Below are 23,081 nucleotides of genomic sequence, written 5' to 3' on the forward strand. Positions count from 1 at the left end.
GCTGCTCTACCATATGGTATCACGATGTGCACAATGGATAGTATTAGGTGTGCCCTTGATAGTGTCATGCGCTTACTCGATAGTATTGGGTGCTCACCACATAGTATTGGGTGCGCACTTGATAGAATTGGTTGCTCACTTGATAGTATCAGGTGATCACTTGATAGTATTGGGAGCTCACCACACAGAATTGGGTGCTCACTTTGATAGTATCGGGTGCTCACTTGATAGTATTGGGAGCTCACCACACAGAATTGGATGCTCAATTGATAATATTGGGTGCTCACTTTGATAGTATCAGGTGCTCACTTGATAGTATTGGGAGCTCACCACACAGAATTGGGTGCTCACTTGATAGTATTGGGTGCTCACTTTGATAGTATCGGGTGCTCACTTGATAGTATTGGGAGCTCACCACACAGAATTGGGTGCTCACTTTGATAGTATCAGGTGCTCACTTGATAGTATCGGGAGCTCACCACACAGAATTGGATGCTCAATTGATAATATTGGGTGCTCACTTTGATAGTATCGGGTGCTCACTTTGATAGTATTGGGAGCTCACCACACAGAATTGGGTGCTTACTTGATAGTATTGGGTGCTCACCACATAGTATTGGGTGCGCACTTGATAGAATTGGTTGCTCACTTGATAGTATCAGGTGCTCACTTGATAGTATTGGGAGCTCACCACACAGAATTGGGTGATCACTTTGATAGAATCGGGTGCTCACTTGTTAGTGTTGGGAGCTCACCACACAGAATTGGGTGCTTACTTGATAATATTGGGTGCTCACTTTGATAGTATCAGGTGCTCACTATATAGTATTGGGACATTTTTTTCTGCCACGTTTTTTGGGTGTTGATGAGCTAGTAAAATGGACAAAAGTTTGTTGCATAGCTAGAAAGAGCAGTAGCAGCTATTTTGAAGCCTGTGTTTCATCCATATTTTGTCTGTTATGTATGTTTTCATTGTTTTTTTTCTTGCCAAATTATCGTAATAAAAATCCACACCAATTCTGCCACCATCTCATAGAAAACTGTCGCTTGTGCTTGTGTGAGCTGTCCTCTGTGTAGCGTGTTGTACAGACCAGGAGGAAAGTGCAGTTTTTCCGTCACCTTTCTTTGTTTTGTTTTGGGGCGTTTGTTTCAGGCACAGGCGTTCAAGGCCGCTGTTCATTCATCATGTGTGATTACAGTGAACTGTATGTGATAAACTACAGTGTTGGCTGTTGGGACGTTTCCAGGACAGAGTAGAGGTCTCCGTCAGATTTATCTGTGTGTAGCTGTCAGCTGCGCTCCACCCGCAGTGTTTGAGTTTGGCTGCTTTGGCAGCAGCAGGCTCTGAGATTAGGCCTGCGTCTCGCTGCCTGGCGCCTCCCAGCCCATTCCAGGAGCTGGTCTTCAGACACCACCCAGAGTGTCACTTAGCGTGTGTATGTGAATCAACCCAACGCCATCAATATTTTCCATAAATGAAAGCAGATTTGCCTGCAGATAAATGCGGAAGTATGCTGGTCCTGTAGAACTTCACAGGTTTCAAATGATTAGTTGCAACGAGAAGCGATGTTGAGGCGGACACAATTCCGGAGACAAGCGAGATTTATTATGGGCAAATCCAAAATCAGGGTCAAGACAGTCCATGGTCATAGAGCCAGTGCGTAGAACAGGAGGGACAGACATAGCGCCAAAATGAAACAGGATCAAAACAAACAACGGAGGCTGGAAGAAACACTAAACAAAACAATTCAAACGGTACTTATCAAACAATACATACATCCAACAAAGACCAGCAAACACAGGGCTTAAGTACAACAGGGTTAACGATTGGTCACAAGACACAGGTGGAAAACAGGTGGAACAAATCAGGGGCAGAGTCAAGAAAACAAGGGGGCCAGACTGGGAGGAAACCAAACAAAGAAGCACATGGACATGTAAACAGACGCACATGCAAGACCAACACAAAGCACATGGGAGAAGCCAATCGTGACATTAGTAGGCCGCTGGAAAAATGTTTACATGTGTTCAGAATGATGGACAGACCGGTAGATAATTGGGAAATAAGTGGAAAAGCTATGGAACAGCAAAACAAATACTTCACTACTGCATTTCAGAATAATTTATTGCAATAAATTATAAACACAAGAGACAAAAGTCAGAGACCACCCCTTATTTTTTAAATGGCCTGTCAAAAAGGCCCAGAAGTACAAGTCATTCATTTTTCGGCATCAAGAAAAAGCAGGAAACAAATAAATATATCAACAATGTCAGAATTCAGTTTGCCATTTATCACAGCCGTTGCTCTTTTCTGGAGACTTGCTTTCAGTTTCTCAAAGAAATCTGCAGGGATATTTTTCACACCTCCAAAGTTCAGTCTTAGAAGTTGGTTGCACTTTCTGCTTCTCACGGTCCAAGTGAGCTCATACACATTCAGTGGTGTTGAGGCCTGGACTCTGGGGTGGTCAGTCCATCCTTCAGCTTCTTTGTTTGATGTGTCCGTCTCCTTTTCTCAGTGAGGTTCTTCTTGATCAGCTACACATCCTTTCAGACCCGCAGCGCTGAGTGGTCTTCTCACAGTGGAAGGATGGACAGAAACACCTGTGGATGTTTTCAGATCTGAAGCAGCTTGATTTTCTCCCCTCTCTCAGAGACGAAAGCTTTAAGTGCTGTTTATCTGATGGGGACAGTTTGGTGTCTATCAGCTCTTGCAGGTGGTTGTTAGGGGTCCCATTTTCTAATTGACTAAGACTTCTAAAAGTACTTTGGTCAGGACCCTCATGGACCGTCACAGAGCAGGTACTATTTGGGTGGTGGATCATTCTCAGCACTGCAGTAACACTGACGTGGTGGTGGTGGTGTGTTAGTGTGTCTTGAGCTGGTCTGAGTGGATCAGACAGCAGTGCTGCTGGAGTTTTTAAACAACTAACCAACCAAAAATATCCAGCCAACAGTGTCCTGTGGGCAGCATCCTGTGACCACTGATGAAGGACTAGAGGATGACCAACACAAGCTGTGCAGCAGCAGATGAGCTGTTGGGTGAGCTGTTGAGCTGCAGATGAGATGAGAGTGGACAGTGAGTGGACAAAACTCCAGTAGCACTGCTGTGTCTGATTCACTTGTACCAGCACAACACACGTCAGCGTTACTGCAATGCTGAGAATGATTCACCACCCAAATAGTACCTGCTCTGTGAGGGTCCATGGGGGTCCTGACCACTGAAGAATGGGCTAAAAGGGGGCTAACAAAGTATGTTATGCCTGATCGGTGGATAAATATGTTTTAAATGAGTCATAATTGTATATAAAAAGTTAGTATGCTACATGATCCAAACGTTTGATTGAGGGTCTGTGGCTTGATGCCTGCAGCTGGTTACCTGAAATCACCACTGAGAGTTATTTATGTGTGTGTGAGCGTGTTTTCTAAATCCACTGAAAGTCTAGTGTCCCCTTCTACTCTTAAATTACACATTCCAGACTCCAGACGAAAGAGAATCACTGTCTCTTCCCCATTTCTGACTGACGCTATCCGGCTTCACTTTGGGCTTGTTCTTGGTCTGAGTGATAGCAAACTGTCAAATTTATGCTGTTCCCCTTCTTACACCAGATGGAACCAGTTGGCCGAGACATTTGGTGTCTAAAGTTCACATACTACGTTTTGCACCGAAGCCATGAGGGTGATGTTGCGATCAACTAATGGAACCATGTGCTCCACCAGTTTACCATCAAGCAAGCGGCATGTAGCTGTAGCCCCAGCATCAAGCCTTCATTTCCTCACCCACCTGCTCTCCAGCACAGATTATTAATCTCCAGCTCCTCCCATATCCCACACCTGTCAGAAATCCCAGTCACCCTTTATTTACCGCCCCAGTTCCAGCCACATTTTGCAAAGTCTCTTGTTGCCTACTTGAGTCCTAAGTCTGTGCTCTGTGTATATTATTTGCCTCTCTGGATTTATGACTTTAGCCCATGTGCCCCAACCTAGTGTTTTATATATTTTGTTTTGGCTTGTCTGAGATTCTTTATTTGGGACTATGCTTGCCTTCTTTTTGTTGTGTGAACCTATTAAGCTGTAGGTTATTGGTAGAATATCAAGTTATAAGAAAAGAAGATCCCTTTTTGGTGCCTTTCTAGAACCATATACAGCACATTCTCCATCAATCTGAAGAACCATTACACCATGCAAAGACCCAATTACAACACGCAAGTGATTCTTGTATATAGAACCATCTTCTTTGCTGAACAACCCTTGAAAACCCATGTGTAGCTCAAGCAGTTTGAATTAATGTCCCTATAGTTCCATCCATCCATCCATCCATCTTCTAAGCCGCTTCTCCGTCAGGGTCGCGGGGGGTGCTGGAGCCTATCCCAGCAGTCTTCGGGCGGAAGGCAGGATACACCCTGGACAGGTCGCCAGTCCATCGCAGGGCAGGTCCCTATAGTTATTGAAAAATAAGCGGTAGTGTGTAATAAGCCTGGGATTTTAAGGGGTTAAGAGTTGGTGGAAACATTAGTGGAAAATTTGTTAGTGAACTTAGGGGTCCCATTTTCTCCTTTAGTCATTTTACGAAAACGTCCATCCATCCCATCCATCCATCATCTTCTGCTTCTCCGGGGTTCGGGTCGCGGGTTGCGTAGTTTGCGCAGCATCCTAAGCAATGAGGCCCAGACCTCCCTTTCCCCAGCCACTTTCACTAGTTCCCTGGGGGGGATTCCGAGGCGTTCCCAGGCCAGCTGGGCGATATAGTCACGCCAGCGTGTCCTGGGTCTTCCCCGGGGTCTCCTCCCAGGTGGACTTGCCTGTGACACCTCCCAAGGGAGGTGTCCAGGAGGCATCCTAACCAGATGCCCGAACCACCTCAGCTGGCTCCTCTCGACGAGGAGAAGCAGCGGCTCTACTCCGAGTCCCTCCTGGATGACCGAACTTCTCACCCTAACGAAAACGTGTTTCGGAATATATTCGTTTACTCTCTGAGTCCCTGTCTGCTCTTAACGTGATCTCTATAAGTAGATTCTGAAGGTAGAATCTCTTCTCTTAAAGCCCTCTAGTTTTACTTCAGTTCCTTTAGGATCAAATGAATGAAATGATGACAGGAGAGGAGACGAGTCAGCGATTAACTTCTTGTGCTTCCAGGACAGAATGAGCGAGACATCAAGTAGGATATCACCATAAAGAACCCTAGATAGATATTCAGTACTGTGCGGTAGTCTTACGCTCCAAGACACGTTTTCAAAATCTGTTTATTTGAGTAGTTTGCATTTATTTACTGAGAAAAGTGTTAATATTTGAATAAAGAAAATTTATAGAATATTAATTAATAATGGTTGTATGTATATATATATATATATATATATATATATATATATATATATATATATATATATATATATATATATATATATATATATAATAGTGATTTTCTGGACGTTAGTGTGTTTGTTTACCCATTTCCAAGCCTCTCCTCGAGGAAGCCCAGTATTATATGTAGTTAAAAAGGAGCTCCTGGTTTGACCAATCAGTGCTCAGTAAATTGAGCTCATGATGTCATTGATGATATTATCGAGTCTCTGTGGCGTCTGTGAAGGTGTCCAGGAAAAATATGGACCCAAGAAATTCTCGTTACTTTTTATAGTTTTTCTGTTTATTTGAATTATGTATACGACTTTATTCTAATGTCTATTGTGATAAACTCACTGCTGAGGCACATTGTTTAAACATTTGCTTAGATGCTTAAAACTTTCGCACAGTTCTGTGCATGAAAGGAATATTGGCAGTGACAGCTGGAAAAAACACGAAAATTTTAAAAATGCTGCTAATATTGAAATAACGTAATATGGTGCATCACAAAAAAAAATAGCAAGCTGCTAATTTGGCTAACTAGTGGAGTCGTGGATTCTGTTGCATGCAACTATGACTGTTTTTCAATGTAATGGAAGTTGCAGGCAACTCAGGACATGCAACTAGTTGCGTGGGAGTTTCGTCGGGTAAAACCAGCTTTAAAGTGCTTGTTGAATTTGCGTTAGTCAGCTAATATGCTGACATGGTTGGAAAAGTGGCTAATGCTAAGCCTAGCCATTGTGAGGCTGCTGCTAGGTACTACTAAATTGCATGACTAAATCACAAACTATCACTTTAAACGAGTGGCATTTGGGATTCATAGATGGACGCTGAAATGGCCTCTGAGTCTGCTGAGGGCAACAGTTCATAGGTTTGTGGCGACTACTTACCCGAAGCGCAGGTGTGGTGCTTTGTGGTTTAGTGTCTAAGCATCAGTTAATGTATTTCACACTATTTGATATACAGTATGTTATCAAAAGCACAGCAGTAATTATGTAAAGCTAATATGTTTTTTTTTTCTTGGACCGATATTACTAGTCATTTTGGAACTGTGCTTTTTAGTCTCTCTGTCTCTCTCTCTCTCTCTCTCTCTCTCTCTCTCACTCTCTCGATCTCTCAATCTCTCTCTCACTCTCTGTGGAGGACTGGGTTTGTTCCTGAGCACAATGACTGCCTTGTAGCACCTCTCTCCATTCCCGTCCTCATCTCTTTCCTGCAACAATCGGTGTACAAATTCTTCCCTCTTCACCCTGGGATTCCCCGTGTGCCTCTAGTGTTACCCCCGTGTCTCACCCCTATAGATTTCGACCGCAGTGTGTGAAACATGAATAGGCTTATTAGGCTTATTTGGGGTGTTTTTCATCTTAAAAGCCGGTCGCTGCACATCCGATCTGCCGGCATGCGAGTGTCGCAAGGCCCAGGTGGTCCCGGGTCACTGAAGCCCCGCCCGGATACCGAGCCTTCCTGAGACTCGCCTTGATCCCTCACTCTCACGGCTTTCTTATCACCCATACTAACAAGAGCAGGAGCAGCCAAGGACCGGAGCCAATTAGGCTACAGTAGACGGATGTCAGTTCTGTCCTAATGCGGACCCGTTGCCCTGCACTCTGGGCCGAGTTTTAGCTTCCATACGCAATGCCTTTATCCTATTGAAACACATGTAAACAAATGCAGTGCTTTGTCGGAGGTTCTCTGATTAGCATCTACGCTAATGGATCAGGCAGCTAGGGGATTTGGCAGTGCACCATGTAGGCACTCAGTGCTCTAAGTAGTGTTACACACTACAACTCAGTGTTGCTTGAGGCAAGTGTGTGATGATTTAGGCCTTCAGTTTACATTATGCTAATGTTTGAGGTATACGCTTTCACTGCTTTTTGGCTACTAGGAGGGCTATTCACTAATAAATGACAGCTTTTTATTATTATTACCGGTTCAGTGTTGGAATTACAGTAAGTAATTGCAACTATAACTATGTATAGTCACTGACGAATGAATCACTTACTGAAATGAATAGTGGGTAACACCATCACCAGGTGCACTGGAGATTCCAGTGCATTCCCTGTATGCAGGAATCCCACTGCTTCACCAGTTAGTCCATGGGCTAGAGTCCTAATGATGCATTCATCTACAAGTGTAAATCACTCCGAATGAGAGCATCCACTAAATATGTAAATTAAGGTATGATCAATCTTTTACCTCTTAAACCTGCTTTAGGCTCATTGTCCTTCGTGTATTATAAGAAGGCTTTATAGGTGATATATTTGACATTAATATGGCATCAAATGGCTATTTTCTATGTAAAGTCAGTGGAGTAATGGCATCCTGAGCAAAGATTGAAGTCACAGGTCCTCTGGGTGTGCTGGGTGTGTTGTAATCTGAGTTTCTTTCTTTCTTTCTTTTTTTTTTTTAAATAGCCTGTCTGGCCGCACATGCATGTTAGTCCCGCTCTGTGAAAACTTTGGTCCTCCCTCCTTTTTGTTTTGCCCTCCCCAGACTGTGACCGTCCACACAGCATTGTGCATGCACCATTTAAGTTGGAATGGGAAACATTTGAAGAAGCAGCTGACACACCAGAATGTAGTCTAGTTGCAGCACCTTTTAAGGTGAAACGGGAGAATGTCAACAAGAAGCTGGCGAAAAACAAGCTTAATTGAGAGTTGAAATGCTTGAAAACGGATGAGGAGGTTGCTCTGTTTCTGCTGGACAGATGGATAACATGAACTCAATTTAGCTGTTTCACAGAATCAATACATCAGTGTCATTTTGTCCTTTTTGCAGATGTTTGTCATAGCAACAGGTTAGCTTCACAACAGTAATTGCAACAACAGTTTGCTACTCCACAACTTAGCTAACATTGGTTGCATTACTTGCTGTGTCATTGACATTCTAACGTTATGTCATGGAATTCGTCTGTACAACATTTGAGAAGGGTTTTATGGCCATAAAGATCTAATAAAGCATTGTTTGTTGTAGCAACACTCATCCGTGAATTTATGGGGTGGAGCTTCTGAAGGAGCACTAAAGGGGAGGGGTGTATTTATGTTGCCGTTAAGTTCAAATATCAACAATCGTTCTCCAGAATCATTTACTAGAATCATGATTAGTCATTGGGATCGGTGTCAGCTACAACAAGGTGCTAATTATTCCTGGTCAACTAAATTGGCTGGTTACTTAGCTTAGTGACACCAACGGTACCACCATGCTCCCGAAAAGGAGAGGATAGACAGGCTCAACATCAAAATGTAAGCTGGACGAAATTCTTTTGAGATGTCAGCAAGCTATAAAGGTTTTTGTGATTGGGATAGCTCCCATTAACCAAAGCTTTAGTGAATGGCAAGCATGGTGGGGCATTTATAAATGACTAGCTGCTACTGAAAGCCAAGTATTGTTAGCTAATGTTTTACATGCTAATGTTCTATATAGTGATATATTCATATGCAAATAAAAGATCATTTCATATTTGACTCAACTAAAATTTAGAAACTGCAAAACTGTCTCAAGACAGTCTATGACACATATGCACAAGGCCATATACACAATGCAGTGGTGTTTTTTTTGAAGAGGTAAGCCAGCAGCCAGAAGGTTGTGGGTTCAAATCCCAGGACTGCCTGGGTAAACCCGGTTGTTCCTTTGGACAAGACACTTAACCTCCTGCTGCCCCAGGTGGCAGCTCTACATTACACTGGGTTTACATAGGCAGTAACATGATAAATTCCCCTTGTAGGATCAGTAAAGGTATAACATAGCTCTACATATCACTGGCTGTGTTTACCTGCAAACATTTTTGCCAATCCGATTGAATACATTCTGATTCTAGATTAAGACTGAGGTGTTTATGCTCTGTCTACTCAACAAGCTGATAGAAAACCTGCATCTACATCTGCATTGATCCAAAATCATGTCCATGCATAGAGAACCACGTAGTGTAGACATTATCATGACCGTGAGCATCAAGTGAGCCCAGTCAGAGTGAGATGAGCAACAGTAATCGATGCTCCTGTTTTTAGTTGCCTTAAAATTAGGGCAGACTTCAAAAACGTCCTTCACATGTCTTTTTTAAAGAAGGCCGAGAGGAAGACGTCGTGTTCTGAGACACATAAGCTGGACTTCCATCCCTCCGCCGTCTTTTAAAGATCAGAGCATAAATTTTGTCTCCTCTGCAGACCAGTTTCTGCTCTTAAACCATTATGATGCAAACGAACATGCGCAGAACGCACTTAAACGTTCCGATTCGGAATGTAATCGGATACAGTCATTTACATAGTTATTACTCTTCTATTTAGGGGATTATTTAAAGGATTCCCCACCTCGTTTACTTGGATGGTATTCTACACTCTCTCAATCAGACTAGTTTATTCCGACTATAGTGGAATACATGGACGTCTTCTAATTGCAGTTGAGCTATTAGCCTAATCGGTAATTAGTACCGATTAGGCTGCATGTAAACGTGGCTGGGTTCTCATGTGAGTTCTGTATATACCGTTAAACTTGTGTAAATCTTTTTTTTTGCCAAAGTATCACTTTAAATTACACTTTTCAGGCACCAGACGAAAGAGAATCGGGGTCTACACAGCTTCACTGAGCCAGTCTGAAATGGACGTATCACACGGCCAGAAGGATGTCTGTTCTTTCCTAATGCGGAGCTCTTTGGGACGGGTTTTAGCTACCATACTCAATGCCTTTATCCTACCGAAGCACACGTAAACAAACGCAGTGCTTTGTTATGGGCTCTCCGATTAACATCTACGCTAATGGATCAGGCAGCTAGGGGATTTGGCAGTGCACCATGTAGGCACTCAATGCTGTAAGTCGTTACACTGCCTACTGTGTTTACATCTGTAGGAACACAATGGCCTCTGTGCAGCGAAGAATCCAAACCTGCCCCAAACCAGGGAGCAGCCGTATGTGTGGAGAACCACAGTCTTATTTCTTGTGTGCAGGTACCAGACATTTAGCCAGACCACTGAACAGTGGACTGTCATAATTTTACAGGCTGGGCTGATGCCAAGATTAGGCCCAGGCTATAGATGACAAGTGACAGGTGTGACAGGCTTGACCACGTAGGACTAGATCCAACTAGGCAGAACAGAATGTTCTAGGTACAGTCACATCACATACATGGTAAAACACCCAATACTGAACATAATAACATTCAACACAGCCCTCAACACATTACATAGCCGTGAATTACTTCAGCAGGCATGCATTATGTCCTGACTGTTGCTGTTCTTGCGTCCATCAGGGTTGATGTAGGCCTGCCGAATGAATTCTGGATGGGACACACCGAATTAGGAGCTGCAAAGTGAAATCATTACTGCCAAATTAATTCCTACAGAGCACAATGAGCCATCTCAGTCCAACGTGGCCTCATGAAAGATCTGCTTGAATTAGATTAACTCCACCAGGGTTAAATTTGGACTGAGGATTTCACTTTGCATTCACGAGTAAATTGAGTCATTAGTAAATTGAAAACACATTCTCTTTAATAACAATGACCTCATTAAGGAGGCACACGAATGCTAGAAAAGAAGAAAAGGCAGATCAAGTCAATGGAGACCCTTAGACACAGCTGCACTACAAAGACAAAAACACAGCGATTGCAGAATTGATAAGAATGTGGGGAAGAGAGAGAGAGAGAAAGTAAGAAGAACGATGTTGTAAAGTCTGAAAGTAGGACAAAGTGATGCAGATGAAGGTAAACTTAAAGTTCCAGAATTAGCTATTGAAATGCTATCAAATATTGTGAGGATACATACATGTACTCTTAAATATAGAGGCTATCACGCCTGTCCCTCCATGCAGGAGCAGGGTTGAACCTGGACATGTGGGGCTCTTGAGTGGAGCAGATCTCTAAACTTTGCTATCTCCAGCGATGCTACACTTACCCGTAGCTGGGAATCCATGATAGCACATTCATCCTCTTTCTCTGGGTGGATAGACCCCCTGGCGATGATAGCCAATGTTTTAACTAGGGGGCAGTCATGGAGGTTAGGGAACCAGCCATGTGACTGGAAGGTTTCCGATTCGATCCATTGAGCTGACAGTACATGACCTTCAGCAAGGCACCAGTGGGATAGGGCTTCCCACTGTTCCGGGCAAGTGTACTCACTGCCCCCTAGTGTGTGTGTTCACTAATGTGTATGTGGTGTTTCAGTGCACATATGGGTTAAATGCAGAGGTGAAATTTCCCCATTCTGGCACTAACAACTTAGTTAGGTCACTTAATGGAATGTCAGTTCAAAAAGATGGAGCTTCACATATCTCTAGATAGCAAATGCTATCCACTCCAGCTTAATAGCATCATTTGATGGGGGGGGGGCATATTAAAGAAACCTCTGAAAGCCTGAAATTTTATTTGCATAGTCACCATGACAACTTCAGTTGTGACTGAATTTAGGATAAGAGCTTATATAGAACAACAAGTTCATAATCTTATCTTAACTCCAGATAAGAAAACAGTATTACACAAACATCCTATAACTATAATACAACTCTTACATTGTGTTCTAACTTAGTTAGTCTCAGCTCTGTTTTAACCATCTGTGTAGTAACAGACAGCATAATTCACTATAACTGGCATAAGACGCTACATTTATCACACTGAAATCAGTACTTTATTGTTTTAAAAGCCGCAGACGCTGCAGACATGATTTCCACTGTCCTCTCTTATTACATTTGAGTGTTAGCATTGATTGAAACTCATCAGATTTTTATTACAGTGATGGTGGTGAATGACGACGTGGCAGACCTGATTGTGTGGCTGTTTATTAGGAGAAATAATGTTAAAGCATTTGGGAAACTGAAACTGAAACTGAGGAGCGGCAATGCTCTGACGAACAGCACAAAGCACTAACACAATATTCTTAACTTCAGGTTTATTGAGCTTTAGTCTCGTTTGAACTTTTTTCACAAAGGAGCTTTCCCCTGACAGCAAACGTGGCAAGAGACTGGTGTAGTAAATGTAGGTGTGAACTGGGTTGCAGTGTCAAAAGCCACATGAGCAGATCAGCCTGGGTTGAAGCAAGTGTGAGATGACTAATAAGAGGGCAGTGCCATTCCTTTACTTTTCTTAGCTACAGTAACATTATAGTTTTAGTGCAAAACTAAAGAAGCAGGCATCAGACACTATGATATATTGATTAGAATTCAGGCCCTGAGAGTAGATGCTCTCTGCATGTTGTTTTCAGACTCCAGGAGACCGGCGGTTCCAGCATCCAGAGCCTTTCTATGTCAGAGAGCCATGTCGCCGAGCTGGATGGGGAGACTGTGCGTCTCTTTGGCCCAGGGGCCTTGGAGGCACTGGAGAGGGGCTGGGGAGTGCAGACGGCCAGCGCTGTCACCACCATCACCTTCCGCTACATCCAGTTTGACAGCATCATCCCCACCCTGCCCCGTATCCGCCTCAAATTCCCCAACCTCACGGTGAGCCTCGTTCTTCTAAAGCCTGGGTTCTTAATCCTGATTCTGGTGTAGTCTGGTATAACTCATTTAATCAGACTAAACAGCTTATTGACCGATCTGTGAAGATCTGTGAAGATCTGTGAAGATCTGTGAAGATCTGTGAATCTTCACCCTCAACGACATTTTTTCAAGGTTGTGAGGTTGGATAAGCTTTACAAAAGGCTGACAAAAATCCCTTCCACCTTAATTGAAAGCAATCGTAGCACAAATGTTAACTTAACGTCATTTTAGTCCTCACATCACAGCACTACAGCGTTTGGTTGCTACATAACCTTGAGTTTCTAGGTTAAAATCTGATTTTATTTCAAAGTGAAGCTTAAAAGTCAGAGACCACTGCTAGTTGATTTAATTTCCAGTAAAAATCGATATTAAGTACAAGTTGTTCAATTTTAAGAGTGTTTTTTGAAGAGATTATATATACGATAATTCACTTGCATAAAGAAGAAGAAAGTCAAAGACTAAATTTCCAGAACAGGATTAAAAGTTACAGAGAAAATGGTTCTCCTAGGAGGCACCTGGTAGACCCCAAAACTGCCCCCATCAGATATACAGCACTTAAAGCTTTCATCTCTGAGAGAGAGGAGAACATCAAGCTGCTTCAGATCTGAAAACATCCACAGATGTTTCTGTCCATCCCTCCACTGTGAGAGGACCACTCAGCGCTGTGGGTCTGAAAGGATGTGTAGCTGTTCAAGAAGAACCTCACTGAGAAAAGGAGACGGACATATCAAACAAAGAAGCTGAACAACGGACTGACCAACCCAGAGTCCAGACCTCAGCACCACTGAATGTGTTTGATTGCTTCAGGAAATCATCAACCAGCTTCTAAGACTGAACTGTGGAGGCGCGTCTGCAGATTCTTTGAGGAACTGAAAGCAAGTCTCCTGAAAAGAATGGAAGACATAATAAACACACTAATTACTCAAAGGTCTTCTGTGTAGTTTTCTGTTAAATATTTGTTTTCTGTTTGTTTCTGATGCAGAAAAATAGCTAATTTTGAAACTGAACACATGAAGGGCGATCTCAGATTTTTTTTTCAGAATACTGTAAATAGTATTAGCTCAGTGGCTCCAATGAAAAATTCAATTACAATATTTTACTTGCAGGGCATATGATATTTGTTGTGCGTGTTACTGTTTGCATTCATTCATTCATTCATTCATTCGTCCCTTTAATTTGTCCAGTGTACATTGCAGATAATGCCTTCACTTCTACACTAGCACTATACTCGAGCATGTCCCTCTGATTCTCTAGCGGTAATGTACCATTAGGTTCCTAAGGCTTTGACAATAGTTTTAATGGTATTAACATTTAATTTCCGTTTACTTAGGGGCTTTGAAACCAAAAGAAATCTGTCGTTTTATGAGGCCTAATACTTAAGGCCTATTACACCAGAGGAAATCTGTCATTATCCACTAAAGACCCTCTGGCCCACCAGTGCTGGTGCTCATAAGGTGTCTTAAAGAATAGGAATACTGATCTAGGGGATAAATGTGGTCAGAGAAGATTGAGAATCTTAGCCCTGGAATGCAGAATGACTCATTTTCCTCTTTGTCTGTCCTGTTTTCAGCACCTGATCTTCATGGAAACTAATATAACACGGCTGCTGCAGTTGGCCGCTCTAGCACAGGTCCGGCGGCTGGAACAGGTCACTATCCACCCAGAGGGGAACCCTGTGGTCAGCCTGACACTGTGGAGAGCCTTCCTCATATACAGACTTAACCACCTTAACCTGCAGAGGATCAATGGCACAGAGGTACAAACCTACATTGAGTCGTATGAAATTCTGAAGTTGAATCGATGTGCAGTGAATCGCCTAGAACGTTTGTGAGCGGCACTGGTTGTTAATGGGGGTGGAGGGGACTGCTTGCCTTGACTTTCACTAGCATAGCCTACATGACCCCTCTTAGAACTACTGATGCTGCAGTAGGAATGCAAGTTGAAATATAGCCCATGCGCTGTTTTGATTGTGGCTCTAGATTGCACAATATAGTGAATGTTCAAGCATCAAGCAGCAAAAAATAGACTCAAAGCATATATTAACAAAATTTGCAGCAGGACTGAATGAATTTTTGGACTATCATTGCGACTGTGATTCACATTGTGATTATTACCGATAAATAAAAGTTCAGGCCTGTTTTATTTTGGCCAAGAAGACCAGAATATTCACTTTTTTTTCTAACCCGTGGCTTGACCCCTTAATGCAGTGTGCTAGAGAGCCACCAAATGGGGGTGGTGATGTCACAACACAAGGAGGTTTGGTTGCCTTTGATTGGTCTAACCTATCTGCAGGCAGTTCACAGACTCTGTGTTCGTAAGTTACATTTCCCCACATAAAACGTAAGACAACATTTTTAATAATGTAGGCCAGAACTAAAAAAAACTGCAGGTCTTGCGATTGATTTAGATATAAAAACGATTAATCTTCTAGCCCTTATCTGCATTATATCTACACTCTTAAAAAAGGTGGTTCTTCAAGGGTCCTTTGGTGAGGACAATGGTTCTATGAAGAGCCATGAACACCCAAAGAACCCACTGCATGAATAAAGCATCATTCACATCATGAAAGTGTTCTTCTCATTGATTAAGAACGTGCTATAGATGGTTCTCTATAGAACCTTTTTGAAAGCTTGACAACATAAAGATAGAAGAACCCTTTCCAAAAAAAAGCTAAACATTTCTGCAAAATGATGATCTGATGATAAATCCCAAATAAAAATCTGAATTTCTCAAAATTTTGGCTCAGATAAGAGTATTGTTTTATGTCTTTTTTGTTTTTTTGTTTTGTTCTTGAATATTTTTTCTTTTATAACATTTAAAGAGACTAAATTACTGCTTTATTGGCAGGATTTGCACTGACGGCAATAAATCTGTGGCCCCTTACTATCAGACGATTTATTATTGTTATTTTTTTATTTATTATTTTTTCATTTTATCACCAGTTTACTCATGGCCAGCTGTGACCTACTTGCTAGGTCTCTCTTCTGTTGAGTTTGGACGGTGTAGGCTAGCACATGCCTCTAGCTGCTAACACAACATTTATGGACAGCTCAACACGCTTGGAGGAGAGCACTAACTGCCTATTCTGTTATGACAGCTAACTGATGCTGGTATCATGCTGTGTGAGGTAGAAGAAGGACCATCCAGCCCAGTCAAAGAGAGCGAAGACAGTTATACTGTCTTGGACTTCCTGGCTATGGACGGCTATGGCATTGGCAGGGATTAAACTGGCTATCTCCTGCCGACAGGTCGACCACAGACAGTTGTGCTTAGCAACCTTTTATTGAACAAGTTAATCAGCCAAAGTTATGTCACTGCACTTTGACTTAGCAGGCATATCATGAGAAATACTGCAGTGGTATTTATTGCAGTCATTGCTTTTAATGTCTAGGCCAGAGATCAGCACACCAGATGTTACGAAGAGCCCTTTTGTCCTTTCACCTAAAGTCAAACCACATTAACGTTTGACCATCTTGACTGTAAATATGCCTCAGTATGTGTTATTGTCCTGGTATTGACAAAAAATATAATATAAATGAAAACTCAGACTGACTTTGCTCTGTTTTAAGCTATAGCTCAGCTATAGCTGCTTTTCTCACATCTCTGGCAGGAAACTTTTCCACAAAAGTGGAAAAGTTTCTTGTAAAATGTCTCTCATCATTCGGGTTTTTATGAGGCTGAAGTCAGTTCCTCATTCGCCAGTTTCTTGTTCAAATTTTCCCGTTCCCCTTTAAATGTAGTTCAGAATGTAACTGCTGCACAAATTAAGGTGGAACGGGAAAATTTGAACAAGAGGCTGGTGGAAGAGACGCTGACTTCAGCGTCATGACTTTTTAGTGTTTGAGAGTTTCTTGTTGCAGATTAAACGTATCAGGAAACCATTATGAGTGATTATAAATGCCAATTATTTAGCTACTAACTAGTCGAGATTGTTGTCAGTGCACCAGCCTTCAGGGTTAAAGGGTGAATCAGCAGTTCTACATGAACTCCAGCGTTTAAGACCATTTACTGTTAAACTGTGTTGAACGATGAGCAGAGCTTTATTTCACTGTAAAGGACGATCATTTTATTTTTACCTGAGAATCTAATCCTGCTGTGGAGCCGCAACAGGGCAGTAAAAGAACCGCATGTGGCTCCAGAGCTGAATGTTGCCAGCCGCTGCTCTAGGCTGTACCAATATGAGTAGGACTTTTGGTATTCACTCCGATACTCAGTGTGTCTTCACTCTTTTTGCTTGCATGTTTTAGGTGACCATGAATGATGTCATGGCATCGGAACGCCTTTTTGGGATTCTGGGTCACGTCTCTTCCACAGAAACGCCTCGCTGTCGTCTGTTGCTGCTACTGGAGGAGTCTAGGTGTGTGTCAGTGTGTGTGTGTGTGCCAACCTGCCACTTTTATGCGTGTGTGTTTAAATCGAGTCCATGTTTGCTTTTCAGCTTACCAAGAAACTTGAGTAACAGTTTAATAACCAAAGTGTAATGTAATGTGAGAGCCAGAGGCAACATTAGCCCATCCTGTCTGTCTGTCTGTCTTTGCGTGAAGTGGTTTTATGCTGTGCAGTTAATCAAGCATCGTTTCAGTGTCTAAATGCAAGCAGTGGGGTCCAGATGTCAGAGAAAACACTGGAAATAAACAACAGAAAGTTTCAGAATTTAAAAAAAAATCAAATGTAGTAAAATTTGAATATATTTGTGACATTGACCATGAATCAGAGTCCAACTCGAGGGCATGTTGTCATATAAATTCATGTAAATATTGCAAACTTTTTTTGCTTTTTGCTCATTTTTTTGCTGTTAATATAATTTAAAACAAAAATAAATAATTTAAATAAAAAAAATAAGCATTTTCACTAGTGGTTTCAGACTTTTGGACCATACAGTTTGTAACAATTTGTGTATGTGTGCTTGTATTTACTGTATATCTAATGCTTAGCTGAGCAGGACATAATGTCTGTGGGGCAGGGTGGTACCTGCCTGGCATAGTCAGGAATTCCTCTTCCCAGCCAAAACCACTTCAGCCCTGACTCATCTGTCAGCCACTGTGTCTTCATAAAGCAAAGCTGCTTATGACAGTGTGAGGGCCATGAACCAGCCAGCACCGCTGAGGAAACCTAGCCTTACATTCATTTCCCTGGAGCTTCACAGCCAGTCTAACTTAAGCCAGTGTTCCACAGGCCAGAGCAAATGAAATCCATCAGACTCGACCTCAGGATCCTCAATGTTCTGTAACTCTCCGTTGAAAACCTGGGGAGGTGATTACACTGTATTGTAAAAGACTGTAAGAAATACTGCAGGCTGAGCCTGATTTTCCCTATCATGGAAATCCAATCCAATTGGATTTGATTTATTATGTAACCATTGTTACCGACCATTCCAAAATATACCATTAACTCTCCAGTCCGTATGGTCCAAATACGACTTTGTATTCATCATGGTTGTGATGTCACAACCACAAACACATTTGCATTTGTTTGGCCTTTAGACGTTTGCCCTGCCCATTCCTGTTGAAGTGATGTGGAGTGTTGTTCCTGCAGACAGCCTGGAGCAGAGTTTTTAGAGTGGAAGAAAATCTTTAAACGTGGTGCTGATCCTGGCTGTCGGGAAGCAAATGGATCATTGCAGCCTTCCAAAGGGTCCACACATCCAAAAGAAGTTTATTCCATGAGGAAACAGTTTGTTCCATGCATCTCAGCCCAAACTGATTCTTGAGTGAGGCGTAATAAAAAGTGTCCAATCAAAAGCGAATGTCAGTCTGAAAGGCACAGTAACAAAAACAGCTTAAGAAATAAAGTGACTGTGCCTGTTTCTGATTTAGCTCTTATAGGCTGACTTCAAGGGGATTTCTGGAATTCTCAGGGTAGCAATGGTGCAGTTTTGTCAAACCTTCAAGAAATGCTGATGTAGAAATAGACTGCATGTTTTTTCCCATCACATTCAGCACGTTTACATGCAGTTAATACTCTGATCATCATCAGATTTCTGCAGTTATGTGATTAGTCAAATGGTCCTGTAAACAGCATATTTTTAGAGCAGAGTAAGGTCTAGAAATCTGATTCAGAAGTCCGATAAAGAGGCTGGATTTCAGCTCAGTAGCTGCTGCATGTGAACTCTTACTCTGATTTCTTTCGGATTTCTCAATGTGCGAAAACAGTTGGCGGCACCGGAAATGAGCAAGCAGTGTTGCTGCGAGACGCAGCAAAACACTTTTGGGGCGATTTTTGAAACCCAACACATGCTTGACGAAACGAAGACTTTGAATATTCTTTATTATTTAGATGTTATCAGATTATTAACTACTTGTAAATGCACTCAATGTGAACTTAATCAAAACGCCTAACCCCAAAGCTGCTACGATAGCACGGAAGCCCAACCTTGTCTTCTCATCATAGAGCACTTGGAGGAAGAACAGTGACTCCTGCTTCTACAGTGTGTAAATAATTGAAACGTCAGTATAAATGATTGATTATGTGTAAATAATTAAAAAACAAAAAGCTTCTGAATCTCCAGGCTAGAGTAGAACTCTCCTTGTGATGGCAGAGTGACTTGGGAGCGTAGTGTAAAGTAGAAGAAGATGGAAGGCGGGGTTAGGTCCTTCAGTGTTTAGGTATTTATGTTCATATGTAAAGTTAGGTTACCCTTTATTAATCCCACAACGGGGAAATTCACCTCCGCATTTAACCCATCTGTGCACTAGGGGGCAGTGAGCGCACTCGCCCAGAGCGGTGGGCAGCCCTAACCACAGCGCCCAGGGAGCAGTTGGAGTGTTTTGCTCAAGGGCACTTCAGTCATGTCCCGTCAGGTATGGGAATCGAACCAGCAACCTTCTAGTCACAAGGCTGGTTCCCTAACCTCCAGCCCATGACTGTCTTTTTTTGGTGATTTTTGTGTAATTGAGTGTGGTTGACTTGAAAAATCAACATACAGGCCAAGAGAAAAGTAAAATTTCAGATCTGGACATTAAAGAGTTACTCCTAGCTTGAGAAATGCACTCGTTTGCTGACTCCAGCTTCCATCCATCCGTCCTGCAACTCCCACTGACTGGTTGTAGCAGTGCAGTGTCCTTGAACTGGACATGACCGAGAACTGGCTTTGATTAATGGCTGCTAATTGTGTAAGAGGTCTTGCGGTCAGTTTCAGAGAGATTGGAGTTTCCTTTTTATGGGCTGGAGGTGGTAATATGGCAGTGATGGCTGCCAAAGAGGATGCATGGGTGTGCGTGGCTAAGGGTGTAGGTGTGTGTGAGTTCCTGAGATATTTTTATAGCGCTGGCAGTAAGCTGTGTGTGTGTGCGTGCACATGGCTTGGTGATGCAGGCCAGTGCTTGTTTTCAGCCCTTGCAGCGCTGTGTAGATGAACCAGTCTCTGGTTCAGGATTACCTGAACACTCCAGGCTGTGTTGGCTGAGGCTCCAGTGGGGAGCTCTTCATATGAAACATAGTTTCTCCCTGAGCTGTTCACAGGTATTCCAGCCACGGCACCTACAGAGCAGAACTACAGTCACTTAACCCCAGTTGTAGCTGATCAGCCGATACATGTCCAGTGACTGAAAAAGCTTCTTTAGTTTTCCACCGGAGCTATGAGGCTAATGTGTTTAACAAATAGTGGAAACTTATAGCCACCAATTAGCTTCATGCCACCTACAGGCCTAAATAATCACAGCATAATTACAGCCTTCATTTATTTCATTTCCAGTCAAACGCATTACTGACAAATTATTCTATTTCTATAAATGCTTATATTTCCGAGGATTAGATGTGAGATAATCCACTTGCTTGAGTAAGGAGGAAATGGGACTCCTAACAAGATCACGAGACCCTTATTAGTCCCACAACTGGGAAATTTCACCTCCACAATCGAACGCATCCGTGCAGTGAAACACCACATACACACTAGGGGGCAGTGAGCACACTTGCCCGGAGCGGTGGGCAGCCCTAGCCACAGTGCCCGGGGAGCAGTTGGGGGTTAGGTGTCTTGCTCAAAGGCACTTCAGTCACGTACTGATGGCTCAGGGGATCGAACCAGCGACCTTCTGGTCACAAGGCTGGTTCCCTAACCTCCAGCCCTGTGACTGCCCCCACCTGAAAGACCTGGTTGACCACCAAGCTGTTCCCATCAGATAAATAACACTTAGGTTAAAGCTCCCCTTAAGCTCCCCTCTTGCTTCAGAACTGAAAAACACAGATGTTTCTGTCTATCCTTCCAGTGTGAGAAGACAACTCAACACTATATATGTCTCCGTTTTCTGTCATTTTTCAGTTTTTGATGTGTTTTAAAAAGCAGCACAAAATGACTTGGAAAAGGTTTGGTTCCATTGACTTTACATTAAAAGTAAAGTATGTTTTTCCTTCTCCTGTAAAGTTCTTATTTTGGAGATACGAGGTTTTATTCCGACAGCAACTATATAAATATATATAACTTTGACTTTCTTTCTCTGTCTTTGTAGGAAGAGGCAGCTGCAGTTCCTGCTGGAGGGGAGGGGTCGCAGGGCTGGGTGGAGCCCAGAGGAGCTGAAGGAAAACGGGAAGCTGCTGGGGGAGAGCATGAGCCGAGCACTTTTTAACTACCCAAGCAGAGACTCCAGCTCCGAAAGCCCTGAGGTCACACACTGACACATGCAGTACCACACATCCATGCATTAGTCACTTTACTGAATAGACACACTTATACGTATGTCCACTTACCACGTAGCGCTACAATTACAGACTGCAGTCCATCGATTTCCCTGGGTAATTTTATTTTTCCCTGTTTAAAAATGCATAGTATCCCTCAGTGGACCACCACTTCACTTTACATTTATGTGGTGGCTGTCTGAACCAAAACCTTGGATTCTTGTCATTTTTTTTCCCCTCTAAATAATTAAAAAATGCCAGCTGCCATTTATACTGTGTCAAAATTCAATGACGACCAATAGAATTTATAATCGTCCAAAATGGCTTGAATTTCTATAAAAGTTAAGAACATTTTTCCTTCTCCCATTTTGGCGAAATGAGGGTGTGTTCCGACAGTAAAAGTAATTTTAATATATGCAAACATTGATTCCAAGCGTTTGCATGCTGATTCTAAACTTTTGAATGTGGTATTATATTAATGCTGCATTATACACCAACCAGGCACAACATTATGACCACCTCCTTGTTTCTACCCTCATTGTCCATCTTATCAGCTCCACTTACTGTATAGCTGCACTCTGTAGTTCTACAGTTACAGACTGTAGTCCATCTGCTTCTCTGATACTTTGGTACCCCCTTTTACCCTGTTCTTCAGTGGTCAGGACCCTCATGGACCCTCCCAGAGCAGGTACTATTTGGGTGGTGGATCATTCTCAGCCCTGCAGTGACACGTACATGGTGGTGGTTGTGCTGTTGCGAGTAGATCAAACACAGCAGTGCTGCTGGAGATTTTAAACACCGTGTCCACTCACTGTCCACTCTATTAGACACTCCTATGTTGTCAGTCCACCTTGTTAGATGTAAAGTCAGAGACGACAGCTCATCTGCTGCTGCACAGTTTGCGTTGGTCATCCTCTAGTCCTTCATCAGTGCTCACAGGACGCTGTTGGCTGGATATTTTTGGTTGGTGGACTATTCTCAGTCCAGCAGTGACACTGAGGTGTTTAAAAACTCCAGCAGCACTGCTGTGTCTGATCCACTCGTACCAGCACAACACACACTAACACACCACCACCACCACGTCCGTGTCAGTACCTGCTCTGTGAGGGTCTATGAGGGTTCTGACCACTGAAGAACAGGGTAACAGAGTCTCAGAGAAGCAGATGGACTACTGTCTGTAACTGTAGAACTACAAAGTGCAGCTATACAGTAAGTGGAGCTGATAAGATGGACAATGAGGGTAGAAACAAGGAGGTGGTCATGATGTTATACCTGATCAGTGTATGTTGCAGAGGCAAACTAGCTATTAGCTATTAGAGCTAAAACTTTAAACTTAGACTAAGCTAATGACACTTCACATAAGCCTTCTAGAGTTTAAATACAGCAAGCCTGATCCTGAACTCTTTGAAGTAATAATAAAAAAAGCTGAAAACAAAAAATATATGCTTTTTAATTCCCAGGAATCATTCGCTCCCGAAAGTCTTAAAGTCTAGAAGGCTGTGATGTTCCCCTCTGTGTATTTACTGAACCAGTGGTTCCTAACCCTGGACCTGGAGAACCCTTGCCCTGCACATTATGGTGTTTTCTCCACTTTGACACATCTGGTTTAACTGATCAGACAATCAACAAGCCCTTCTTGAATGGAAGTGACTTGGCTAGAGCAGGATAATACAGAA

The 23,081-nt window shown here is 42.6% G+C and overlaps 1 protein-coding gene across 3 annotated transcripts in view; it reads left to right on the forward strand.

The window, feature by feature from the left end:
• The window catches only part of LOC108439017 (leucine-rich repeat-containing protein 49), a 91,293-nt gene that overhangs the window by 67,006 nt on the left and 1,206 nt on the right, over window positions 1-23,081 (forward strand). For all 3 annotated transcript variants that reach the window (XR_005130492.1, XM_037540260.1, XM_017717181.2), the window contains exons 14-17: window positions 12,522-12,756; window positions 14,366-14,551; window positions 17,043-17,152; window positions 21,240-21,393. Coding sequence is in view for 2 of the 3 variants with exons in the window: in XM_037540260.1 (XP_037396157.1) it covers window positions 12,522-12,756; window positions 14,366-14,551; window positions 17,043-17,152; window positions 21,240-21,393 (685 nt within the window). In the remaining variant the exon portion in view is untranslated. The remainder of the gene's footprint in view (window positions 1-12,521; window positions 12,757-14,365; window positions 14,552-17,042; window positions 17,153-21,239; window positions 21,394-23,081) is intronic.

Source organism: Pygocentrus nattereri, chromosome 7, assembly GCF_015220715.1.
Source record: "Pygocentrus nattereri isolate fPygNat1 chromosome 7, fPygNat1.pri, whole genome shotgun sequence".
Taxonomy (NCBI): domain Eukaryota; kingdom Metazoa; phylum Chordata; class Actinopteri; order Characiformes; family Serrasalmidae; genus Pygocentrus; species Pygocentrus nattereri.